Here is a 13,843-nt window from a genome sequence, read left to right on the forward strand (position 1 = left end):
TTTTTGACACATTTTTTTATACAGCAAATATAATAGTTTTGTTGGAAGGTTGTCATTGTCTCTGATTTTATATAGAAAATTAACAAATCTTTTGACAAAGAAAGGAGCTAATCTAAATCTGTTGAGTTCAATTCTAAGAGCGTAACCAGCAATATTGTATTCCAATGTAAAAATTTTTCGAATAAATTTATTTTGAATGGATTCAAGATAAACCGTAAGTATATAAATAAATTAAATAATTATCAAAATATATATATATATATATATATATTATGAATTATCTATTATTTATTAATATAAATAATCAAACATTTATTTCAGTTATTTGACTACAGATTTTGAAGTTGAGTGTAGATCTAATGCAGATTGTACAGTCTTATGGAAATGTATCGATAAATGTTCAGATGATTATCGGTAAGTTACAAAATTTGGTTAATGTTATCTATGGTTCCAAAATGGCGGCTAGTCTCTGATTCCAGCAAATAGAAGAAAGGAAACAGTGGGGACGCACGTTCTAACCTAACCTATTCTGATAAATTACCATAATTATTACCAACAAAATGATTAGAATAGGTTAGGTTAGATTAGAACGTGCGTCCCCACGGTTTCCTTTCTTCTATTTGCTGGAATCAGAGGCGAGCCGCCATTTTGGAACCATAGGTAACATTAACCCAAAATTTATTTTAATTATTTTAAGAAGTTCATAAGTTTACGTGTAAGGAGTTTTAAAAAATAATAAAATAATTTTCTAGTCAACTGGGATACAGATGCTACAAAGAAAAAGTAACTGTTGGTGTTTTTAAAAAAGCGGAAAAATTTGGACAAACGTTTTTCGAGGTATTTATTTTAAAATATTTAAGTTTTAGAAATTATAAGCATTACAATTTCTAAAATTGATTTTATAGCAACTTGGTGCAGATGTAAAATCGTGTACGAACGAATTGATTGCTCTCTGCTTTATATCTGTAGGTAAGTATTTTAAATAAATAAATAAAATATTATTGTTTACGTTTGTATTTTCATAACTATTTTAATTTTTTATTGAGATTTTATTTAATAATTTCCGTCCTGTGGGCGCTAACAGGGTCTTTTTTCTAATGGTTTGTTTACCCAAGTTCATAACGGGGCGGTCGGATGGTGAGGGATGGGGCTTGACACATCCAGAAGGGCCTTTCATGGAAAATTCTGGGGTTTTTATCGCTCGGATTAGATCCAGTCCAGAACGGTAAACTGACGCATCAGCCGCTTGAATCATCCAGCCATCCATTTTGATATTTTTTAGTCTAAGTTATATCAGCGTGATAAATACTGTATTTAATTCAGTTGTGAAGCTTCAATTACGCGTGACTATTTGCAGTCTATTGTTTGCCTGATCAATTGATTATCATGACGTGTTTCTTTGTTATATTAAAACAATCAAATGTTGAAAGGACGAGCAACTACTGTAATAAAACAATAAATAAAATCGAATTTCTGATTACATTAAATGATATTATTCCTACATACAGTATTTATAGTAAAAGTACGAGTAGTCGGGATGTAATGACTCCGATATATATTTATGCATCCTATTGGGAATTGTTTTTTTTCTACATTATTCAAAATTACTTTACTTTCAAATTGGCCATTTTAAATTTTAAGATCTGACATTTGTTAAGATATAATGTGCTTCGATATTTTATTGCTATTTACAAAAGAAAAATGGGAAATCATCAGAACTTACATTAGAACACGATGAACATTTAAAATATATCGATCTTTGTTATACAGAAAAAAGTTTAAATACATAGTAATTTAAAAGTAATTAATTTTTTTATAAATTAAATCTCCAGTTGATCGTTTACGAAATGTAATGCATTTAGTAATATTTATAAAAGAATGTATGGTGATAAACCAACATGTTAGTAACCATGTCTAGTACGTGGCGAACGGCGGCCGGATGGCCGAACGGTCAAGGTGGCAGCCTACCGCTCTGGGGGACCCGGGATCGAATCCGAACGGGTCGAATAATCCCCAGGAATTTTTCGGGGGGTGGTCCGTTCGGATATGTCGGGCCCCGTCCCTCACCACCCGGTCGCCCCATTGTGGGCCTAGCCGAACCCATAATGGGCCTACTATAAGAGAGGCCCTCTTAGTGCCCACAGGGCGGAAAGAGTTAAAAAAAAAAAAAAAGTACGTGGCGAACAACGGGCTCCTTCCAATCCGCACAGTTCAGTTCGTCCTTGGTAATGGCAGCGATCAGAGAGACATGAAGACAGGGGGTGATAATAATTTCCGGGTTAGACCAGGCTTCTACACAATGATGATTTTGGCTATGTATAATGGACTATCTTTATCTTCTGAAATTCGGTTACAGGAGTTAGAACAAGAACTAGAATTAACTGGGATATCTTAAGAGTCTGTGAGGTAAAAAGGAAAGGAGAAGAGAAAATTAAACTTAACAGTGGATATGTATTCTAGTACAGGGTAACAGATAATGGTAAAACTATGGTTTTCTTATTCACAAAAAATGGAAAAGCCTTGTTATTGAGTTTGACAGTTCATCAGACGGAGTAGCAAGATTAGTTATCCAATTGTCAAAAAGATACAAAATACAGATTAGCAAAACCAAGTTTATGTATCAACAACTATATATTCTGATGAGGTATTAAAGATTTTTATGAAGAAGTAGGAATGATAAATCAGAAAGGAAATCATTATGTTAAGGTACTTATGGATGACCTGAATGCTAGAATCGGAGAAGAGAAAGAAGGCGAAAGCTCAGTCAAGATGGTAAAAGAAATGAAAGAGGAAGCAGACTTGTCGAGTTTGAACAGCTTTACGTTATGAATTTATGAATTCCTTTTTCGAAAAAAAAAAAAAAAAAAAGACTTGGAGAAATGCAAAAGGAACTAATAATGAAATTGGTTACATCGTATCAAACAAGAAATTTTAATCCATGACTGCGAATTTCTCAACAACTTCAATGCAGTCAATTATCACAGAATAGTTCAAATGTAAACTGCTATTGAACACGAAAATTGAAAGGACGAAGCTTGTTAAGATCAAAAAGAAGTCCATTAGCCTAATATGACAAGTATATAGGAACACCGAAATAATTGGTGAAACAGAAACAAAGCCAGCGAAGAAATTAACAGAGAATACAAGAGAATCGATGAAAAGAAAAGTAGGGAATTCAAGGAAAATAAAAGTGATCCAAAATCAAAAGTAGAATATGCTAAATTATGTAAAACAGTGAGAAAACACATTACAGAGGACATCAGGAAGTTCAATTGCAATTTTGTAACAAAGGTATTTGTAAATAACAAAAGTTTGAAAACAACTAAACGCCAAACAGAGAACTCATCGAACAACCATAAAGAACGTCAATTATCATTTTCTTTTGTCTTTGTAAATTTCGAAAAAGCTTTTAATTCTTTTCCCATCTGTAGTAGTGAAAACTCTAGAATCTAATGGCATAGAAAGCATATATATATATTGACATAATTAGGAAAATCTATAACAAAGCAACAACAACCATCTATTTGGATAAAGAAAAGGCTACGATCAGGCTTGAAAAAGGGATCAGACAAGGAGACAGAATATTGCTAAAACTATTCAATGTTGTATTAGATGAAGTTTTCAGAATTCTGGACTGAAGCAAGAAAGAAATTAAAATTAATGGGAAATTTCTGAGTCATCTCCGCTTTGCAAACGATAGTTATCATTATCAATAACCCAATCGAACTAGAAAAAATACTTGGATGAACTAGTAAGCACTCAAATAGGATTAAATATAAATCTGCAAAAGACGAAAGTAATGTTTTATGAATTTACTATGAAAAAATTTATGACAGAACCGAGATTGAAGGAGTAAAAAATTATATCTACCTGGATCAAGAAATAACTATAGACAAATGAAGTAAACAGAAGAATTAGGATCGGATGGGGTACATTTGGTAAAAATTGGAAAATTCTAAAAAGCAACCTGCCGCTGCACTTGAAAAAAAAAGGTATTCGACCAATGTGTACTACCATCACTCACCTGTGGAGCAGAAATGCGGACACTAACAAGTAAAACAATACAGAGGCTATAGACAACACAAAGAAGTATGGAAAGATGCATGCTGGGTCATTACGAGAAGAGATAGAAAGCGAATCATTTGGATAAGAAATACAAAGGTATATGGTATCAACGAGAGAATCAAACCTTCAAAATGGCAATGGGCAGAACACATTGTTAGAAGACAAGACAACACATGGGCTACAAATATTTTAGACTGGTACCCACGAGGGATCGAACGCCGAAGAAAAAGGCCCTAAGTACGATGAAGCGACGAAATAAAGAGAGTGGTTGACATTAGTAAACTAAAGCATTGGCTACCGGAAAAATGGAAAAGATTAGATGAGACCTTTATCCAATGACAAAATTAAAGAGCACCATTTAGCAGTGGCGTGCCGTCATTGGAAGCGATGGAAGCGCCGCTTCCACCTTCCAATGACCTTCCCTTGTATTTTATAAAATATAAATTTTCATATTTTAACGTACTTTGAATTAATTAAAATTAATATTTTATTATAACTGCATTATGTATATTTTACAAATTTCTATACTACATGTGAAAAAAAACGATAAGATTGCTATTGTATATTCGAATAATTCAGTGGCGGAAGGAATGTCGAAACCGGGTCAGTTTCTAATCAGCCAGATTATATAGGCATTAGCACATGCGGTTTACAGTGCACCAACCTCACCCGGTTTAGCTGGTAGAAGCGACACACGCGTAAAGAGTCCGACTTTATATCCCGGAGCGGTTGTGGGCTGTTAGCCGCCTGCTAGATATTCGGTCACCCTCGCTCGATTATGCGAATCATGAGCAGACTAGATCAACGGCGGGCATCCCCCGGCCCGCGGGCCAGCTACGGCCCGCGAGATCTTTAATAGATCGGAAAAATAACTAATTAATAGTTATTTTTCCAATTCTTTGTAATTTTCGAAAACGATAAGAGAAATAAATGTAGTGATTAACTTTTTATTTATTTATTTCATATTTGCAGACTAAAAAAATTACGAGTCACAAGAAGGCGTCAATTGACTACTACGGCCCGCGGAAAAAACGTAAAATTTATTCTGGCCCATGTTATAAAAACGGTTGCTCACCCTAGACTAGATTTATAACTTAACCCAACCGATAGGAATTTACTGGCATATTTTTATGATAGTTCTGTATAGTTGACAGGAGTTTAAAAAAAAAAATCCATTAAAATATTTGATATATTTATTCCGCGTTTATTCTGCTCTCCCATCTTATATTACTTACGGATTTCAATGTTAAACCGGTGATATTACGATTTAGTATGTCCCATCTGTAAGGGGATGCAGAAAAAACGTGTACAATTCTAGTACAGTGTTAAAAATTAACTGTTACTTTGGCAGCATCATTTACAACCAAATTTAATGAATGAGACGTACAATGGTACAAAAAAAAAAAGCTCTAGGATTTATTTTCCTTAAATTTACGATTTATATATCCGTTGTCATTAAAATTTGTCTTTCCACTGTTTTCCCGAGACTACAGATATTCAGGTACAAAGTAACCGGTTTCAACTTATTTCTACTTAAGTAGTAGTTAAATAATTAAGCGATTAGAAACATATATAAAACCCTGACGAAAGAGCCGAAATTTTACTTAAACAGAAGCTTAACCGAACCAATCTCTTGCCGAGTAGAGTGGGGTCTGATCTCTTCGTAATATTAGATGTAATAAAGACAGAAATTTTTCCAGTTCAACGAGAGTGACCGAAAAGTTGTAAATTTTGGAAATTTCCGCGAACACTCGGTCCTAAAACGAATTAGTTAGAAAACGAACGACGGACAATCTGTTAAGTTTAACATATTTAGATTTTTACAGCTACGGTGAGAAACGTTTAAAATCTACAACAATCCCGTCGCGTCCTTTGAGATATACTAGTAATGCGACAAAAGAGGCATTTGACATTGACCGGTATCGGCACCCTCGGGATTTGGCACGCACGCACCTACCTGGACCGTCTCCGATTTCATTCATTAGCCACTCGTAGGGAGCTATTTCACTAACTTGTAAGTGGATTGTTTTAAGATTTAAAAAGTAAAGAATATTTTATTTTTATGTACGTTTCTTCACAAAGTTATATTTAATTATAAGTTTCTTTAAAAGTATATTCATACAATTGAAGAATTTTTTTTTACTAAGAATGTATATTCATCACACATTTTGTTTTACCAAGTAAGTTTTTTTTTTTATAATTTTAATTTTAGCCCTTATATCGTGGCTAGTGATTCAAAAATTTATTTTAAAAAAGTTTTGGTTCAAGACCGTATAAAAAAAAGAAAGCATTATTAAAAGAGAAAGACCGATGCCTAAATTACGTCGGCAAAAAAATTTCAACATTTTGACGATAAAATTTATGACGAATGACGATTCTTTCGTAAAATTGAAGCAATTTGGAAATCAAAGCGGAATAGAATTTAACATTGGTAGACAATATAAAATAAATATTGAAAATTATAACGAGATAATTACGATTAATAGATATATCTAAATTAATAGAAGTTATATGTTTTTTCTCAAAGCCAGAATTGGCATTTAGAGGGCGTAGGGAATTTATTGAATCTAATAACGGAGGTAATTATATTGAACTTTCTTATTTATTAAGTACGTCAGATAATCTATTAAAAATACATTTAAAGAAGTATACGGTTTTTACTGGCTTATCGAACAAACGAATACGAACGGGCCCTGACGCGCAATTAATTGATTGCCCCTGTAAGTCGGCTTCTTACAGAAACACAGCTTCCCTATCATCAAATGTCACGGCACGCCACTGCACAGTGCAAAGCCTTAATAAAATCCTTTACGGCAAACTAATAAAATAACTTATTTAGAAAAATATTCTGGCCGGTTTGATTAGTTTTGAAAATAATAACTTAATGGATTCTATAAATAGTGCATTTAATACAAATCAATTTATCGAAATTGCTGTTTTCGACTTTATGACATGTACTGTATATAAAGTTCCATTAAAATATGTTCTAAATATAATGTAATAAATCAAAAAAATGTTTTTTCTTATTACTTTCAACTTGTAAAAGAAATACAGTATGTAATTCGAGATGTATTTCTTCTACAATTTTGTTATATATAGCACAACATTATACCAGTAAAAATAAAGAAAAATTATGAAGAAATATTAAAAATAACGAATTGACACTTTTCCTCAAATCGTAGACAACATCGCCACTATAAAAACTTAACAAAATATGACTCTATCTGTTTATTAAAGGTTTAATTTTGAATTTAGCCTCATAATAGCTGAATGTATAAATTTGACTTTGAGAAGTTCTCGTAAGAATTCGGTCGAATTACATTTTAATTTTACATTTGTTATTATACTATGGTGTTTATATTTGATTATAATAGTAGACTATATACTTTATTATAGGTCTTGCCATAGTGTTAATAATTGTGTTGAGATTCTGTGCAGCCATCATAATTTGGGCAGTATTGATAATTGTAGGAATTGCATCAATTATTCTGACGTCTTTCTTATGGTACGTAAAAGTAACAATTTTCTAACTTGCTATTATTTAAATTTACTCGTTAGAAGATAAACTTTGCTATTTGATTTTATTAGTAATAGTTAGGTTTACTATAGATTTTTAGCGAAACTAAATTTATACATTGAAATACGTTTAGGTATAATTGGCATCAACGAAAAAAAGAAGCGGATGAACTATCAGATGACGATTCACAAAAAGAAGGAAAAATGCAAACTCAAAAGTCTTGGTTAGCTGCGGCAATAATATCAACTATATTTATGGTGAGCTAAACTTAAGCTTATATATATATATATATATATATATAATTTGAATGTACAAATAGGCCTGTGTTAAAATATTAGAACTCAACATTTGCGTTAATATTTAAAAATCATAAATCTTATTCTTTTGATATAAAATTCCAAAAAAGATATATGAAATGATCATTCAAATACCAGGTCTCTAGGACATTAACCGCTTTACAACAGGAATTAACCGATTTTTTCCCCTGGTTGTGTGTGTATGTATGTATATATATATATATATAACAGAGGGCATCGATAAAAAAAATGACCCTCCAAGACTTTTACATTTTTGTATTCAGGGGACCTTGAAACGTTGAGAAATGTAAAAATTCGGGTTTTTTCTGTATGTACGAATGTTAGTTTATGTGAGGACAGGATTTTGTTTACACATTTTGATGGTTAAAAGTCAAGAACATAGAGAGATAGAGATCGTGTGTCATATTGCGAGTGGGGGGAACTTAATGAAGATTTTACTCGGTATCAGCATTTACGGGTTTTTTTTTTTTGTAAAACTTATCTCTACCTTCAAAATTAAGCCTTTTGTCATTTTATAATAATTAATAATATAAAAAATTTTAAAAATAAAATCTCATAACAGATAGCGCCACCACAATTTTAAATTTTTTTGCCGGGAAAGTAACATAACTCGTTGCTGAATTTTGTGTACTGCATTTCGTTTGCGTGATAATTTAATGATTTTTGTTTTAAAATCATCATATCTTGCATCTTACAAAGGAGACTGCCTCCTGGGAAGACTTTCCATATGAAACTGGTCCGTATTTAGGTGTTGCAAACGTGAAAAAAATCCAGAAAACTTCACACGGCCAGGCTGTTGGTCGGGCGCGAATTCATAACCGACTGCCAGTGTTCAGTGGTTTATCCGTTCGGCCACTAACGAGCCAGGTCTTGGTTTCGAATAGGAGCCAGGAATCTCAGGAAATTTTCCTCTCATCATCCAGCCCTAGGAAGGTGGGCCAAGCTCTTTAGGGCTTGGCTAAACTTGTGATAGGAATGGAGAAAATTTATCTTAGTGTTTATAGGGCGAAAGAGTTAAATTGAATAAACATATAGATAATTTTATGATAAATTTATAATATTGTCAATTTCTTTTCAGGTTATTTATTTATTGTTAGTATTTATTATGAGGAAGAGAATAGGATTGGTAAGTAATTTTATTTTAAACGTTTGAAAATTTTTAATTAAATGACTTTAATATACATCTGAGAACATTATTTTAAATTATTATTATGAATAGTAATTATTTAGGTTCATTTAGAATAAAATAATTAAAATATTTCTTTTTTTTATTGTAACTTTCAATTATTCTCCAATGTCTTACCATTTGACTATAATAGAACACCTTAATTTTGCTGAGAAACATATATTTTAATCACAAACGTTTTCAACCTGATTAACAGGTCATCCTCAGGTCTACAAAACGATAATGGAACATAAACGTTCCATGTATAGAATATAAATATTTAAATCAAAATTTAGAACAAGAATTTAAAAAATATACCATAGAAACGGAATAAAACATAAAATTAAAATATATAAGAGAATAAATAAAAAAGGAAGCAGTCAGGAAGAATTCCACTAAACATTATGTGAAAAAATTGAAATGGATTATTGGTAAACAAGTGAAAAGATTAAATAAAGGGAACCCTAACACCTTCCAAGTATGGGACCAGATAGAAATACCAAAGAAAATCAAAGAGGTACTTGAAAAAGGCCCTAACTTTGTCCCAGATGTGGGGAATAGTTGGGAAACGTCCATACAGGAGATGGAGAGAGGGATTGTTGGCATGGATCCTTTAGATAAAGAATTCTTTAGATGGAAGACTGTCATAAGTAACCGCCTAAAGAAAAAAGCAACTAGCATTAGCAATAGAGACATATGGCTCACGAAGGAGTGGTTAAGAACGAATGATCTAGTTTTGACCAAAGCGGACAAAACTAAACATTTGGTTGTCATGAAGAGACACACATATGACAAGGAATTACATGCTTACATCAGGAAGACAGAATGTGAAATGGTTGACGACAAAATAATTGGATCTCTGGGCAGAAGGGTCAAGAAGTTAGAACGCTCAAGTCTCGCGGCCGTTTTGCCTTTTCTGAAGAACTGTCACAACCCAAATACAGGAGCTCCAAGATTGTTTGCGTTTGCTAAGACGCACAAGGCTGGAAATGAATTAAGACCAGTAGTAGAGAAATGTAGGGGGCCCACCTTTACCTTAGAAAAAAGGCTACATGAATACTTATCCACACAAATGGAAGAAGATAAACTGGTAGCAAAAGATCCTCTTGTCGTAGTAAAGGAAATACAAAATATTTCTTTAATGGAAGAAGAAGTGGCGACCATTTTAGATTATGAGAGTATGTATCCTTCAATAAGAATTGAGTCATGTGTGGAGGCATTGTTGGATTTCATGTGCAACAACAACCCTCAGTTGCGTAGTCACACCCAAGACCTAGAAGAACTAGCTAGCCTGGTATGTTATCAATCTTGTTTTACGTTTTGTGGTCGAATCTACAGACAAAAAAGAGGGGTTCCGATGGGAAGTCCCCTCTCTGGAATTCTTTGCGAATTGGTAGTTAGAAGATTGGAAAGGGAAGCTCTACAAACTTTTAAGGAAGATATCATACATTTCATCAGATATGTGGATGACATTTTTATATTATGGAGAAACAATAGCAAGATACATGATTTTTTGAATAAAATCAATAATAACAAGGATGGGCTTAGATTAAAGTTAGAGCAAAAAAGTTCCATGAGTGTGCACTTCTTAGACATTAATATCAAGTTCATGGGGGATCATTTGTCCACCAGCGTATATATTAAGCCTACTCACACCCCACTATATATACCAGCGCAGTCCATGGATCCATATCGATATAAAATGGCTGCATTTCAAGCGTTGATAAGAAGAGCCTATTTGTATTGTGATAGAATTGGTGACAGAAATAAAGAAATTGAAAGGATATTGCAAATAGCTCAGGCCCTAGGCTACAGGAAAAGCACCATAGTTGGATTACTCAAAAAGTATGAAAAGAAGAATGAGAAACAAGGATTAAATACAGCTCACAATAGACGCTTGAAGTTTACGTATAACAGTAATTTGAATAGTATTATGAAAGAAGTGGCTAGTAAGAAACAAGCAAGAATGATTTTAAAAAGGGCCCCAAGTTTATATAAGATATTGAGAAATGATAAAGATAGAATAAACGCAGAAGAAAAACCAGGTGTCTATAAAGTTCCTTATGAAAACATCCAGCTGGATGTTAAGAAAGACTACATCGGCGTCACCAACAGGAGCTTAGGGGTAAGGCTAAAGGAACATCGGTATAACGTAAAAAAAGGATCCAATACCACAGTTTTATCACAAATGTCGCAAGTCCAAGGTTCGGTAGTAAAATGGGACGAGGCAACGATTATAAAACCAGTATCTTCCCCCACTTTATCAATGACAGCAGAGAAGATTGAAATATATAAGAGTAGACTACGGGAAGGATGTTTGAATGCGAGGGATGCTGAGAGCCTGTCGTCGGCGTGGAAATACATGATTAAAAAGTTCACTGAAAACTCATGCTAGAATTAGTTATTGGAAAACTATTAGTTATAATTTTTTTACTTTATCTTTATTTTTATTTATTCTCTTATATATTTTAATTTTATGTTTTATTCCGTTTCTATGGTATATTTTTTAAATTCTTGTTCTAAATTTTGATTTAAATATTTATATTCTATACATGGAACGTTTATGTTCCATTATCGTTTTGTAGACCTGAGGATGACCTGTTAATCAGGTTGAAAACGTTTGTGATTAAAATATATGTTTCTCAGCAAAATTAAGGTGTTCTATTATAGTTGTTTAATTGCTGAGCTCTTTTAATGATATAGTCTTACCATTTGTTCAATATTTGTCTTTTATTTGTATATTTTTAAGATAATTTTATATGATAAATTTATGAGAATGTTTATAGAACTTATCTTGATGAAGTAAATAGTATTTTCCTTTGTCGTGTGAAAATAAGATCTCGAATAAGCGCGAAGCTAAAATGATATCTTCTTAGCCATACAAATATTTTATTCAATTTAATATAGTTTTGATGGTTATTTACATGTATTGCATTAGGTTAAAAATAAATAAAAAGTGGTATTTTATTTAAAATGTTTAAGAAAATTAGTAAAAAAAACAAACAAAAAAAATATTACAGTAGACTGTTGATTTAACAGCATAATTGAGGGAAGATGTCCACTGTTGTAGAAATTTCCGTTAAATCAAATATCTTCTAAAACGTATATTAATAACAAACTTACAATGTACATGATGTATTAAAATATTATAATGTAGGTATAAACAAGTATAAATAAAATGTAATTTTAACAAGCTATTATTTTTTATGACATCGTCACAATGCCAGGCTGCAACTTTTCGTCACAATGCTTTCAATTCTAGTAGTGTCTTGCCCCTGTACATCATACTTTAACAATAGAGTCGTGCCAGTCATCTATCTAATTTTGTTCAATAGCAATTTTTTGAATTGAAATGACGTGATTCCCAATCCAAACCGGAAATTCGTATATACCACGTGGTTAATCGAGGCCTCCTGCCGCTAAGCTTTCCATATCTGTGTCCATATCTATCTTACTCCGTTTTCGAGATTAAGAAAGGACAGAAAGATGTTCTATTTGCGACTAAAAGTAGATTCTAATTTTTCTTTAGGACATTAAATTCTTTAGGACATACCATTAAATCATACGGATAGTCCATGAATTATGTAACGCTAGTTTTACACTTTTCGACTATCGATTCATCCCACTGTAACACTCCGTAATACTATCGCACATATCTATCCCAAGATTACGTAGCGCATATCCTTGAGAAACTTAATTGTTTCTTAGTAACACTATTTTATTAATTATGTGTATAACATAGTAAACAGTGGCATTTGCTATGTAGCACTTCAGAAACAACCGAATCACTGTTACGCAAGGGATAAGAACCTAGCATTACGTAACGTAAATACTTCGCCCACTTGCAACATGTAACGATTACCCACATAATGAACCCATTAACTCATATTTGCGTTACGTAATTTATGGACAGTCCCTACTTTAAATATATTAAATACATATTTATATTTTATGATATTATTATGTGTATTTAATTTAGTTTTATTAAAACAGATATACCGATCATGTTATTAAAATCAAAAGATATGATTTTATGACATTTATACCCTCTTGTTTATTTGATGTTAATTTTTCTAAGGTTCATAATTAGTGATCATTATGACTTTTAATGACAGCTTTAGGAACCCATTTTTGCAATACACATGCAAAGTTTTTAAATCTATCAAATATATATATAATTTATAAAAACACAATACTTTCTAAACATTCAGTACGAATGACTTGAAATCGCCTATGAGCTTCCATCAAAAACACTTCAGGAGCTTAAAGATTTCGTTCAAGAATGGACTTTTCTCCAAACAGAACAATATAAACCCCTGCTTTGAAATTTAAACGTTTTACGATTAAAATGACAATTTTATCGATAAAATATGTCTTTCAAAAAGGCGATTCAAAAACATGTGCAAAGAATTCACTTAAGCGTCGTCCATAAATTACGTAACGCTACTGCACATACCCACCCGAGGGTTGCCAACTCAGTGGGTCGGAAATAGGGTTTCTCAAACGAGATCCCGGTTTTTTTTTAACCCGGGAAATATCCCGGGAAATCCCTCAAATTTCTTAAAAATTCACTTTTTTCTTATTTTGTGTTAAAGTTCAGGAAATTTTGCAAATAGAAAGTATAATTAACTCATAAACTGTCAGAATACATTTGTATTTATTAATTTTAAACCTACTTATTAGTTTTTTAAATTTTTGCTCGTTATGGCATGTCACAAATGGTCAATAATCAATGCGTAGCTTATTTATGGCAGGATTCTGAAAATTCTTTACTTGTCA

General features: G+C 32.4%; 1 protein-coding gene across 1 annotated transcript in view; it reads left to right on the forward strand.

The window, feature by feature from the left end:
- Positions 1-13,843, forward strand: part of LOC136970584 (choline transporter-like protein 1) — a 48,601-nt gene that overhangs the window by 8,227 nt on the left and 26,531 nt on the right. Inside the window, exons 5-10 of the mRNA XM_067265035.1 lie at positions 322-414; positions 753-837; positions 906-969; positions 7,462-7,570; positions 7,716-7,839; positions 8,978-9,025. Of these exons, the coding sequence (XP_067121136.1) occupies positions 322-414; positions 753-837; positions 906-969; positions 7,462-7,570; positions 7,716-7,839; positions 8,978-9,025 (523 nt within the window). The remainder of the gene's footprint in view (positions 1-321; positions 415-752; positions 838-905; positions 970-7,461; positions 7,571-7,715; positions 7,840-8,977; positions 9,026-13,843) is intronic.

This window comes from Centruroides vittatus, unplaced genomic scaffold, assembly GCF_030686945.1.
Source record: "Centruroides vittatus isolate TY-2023 unplaced genomic scaffold, ASM3068694v2 contig_1049, whole genome shotgun sequence".
Classification (NCBI taxonomy): Eukaryota; Metazoa; Arthropoda; class Arachnida; order Scorpiones; family Buthidae; genus Centruroides; species Centruroides vittatus.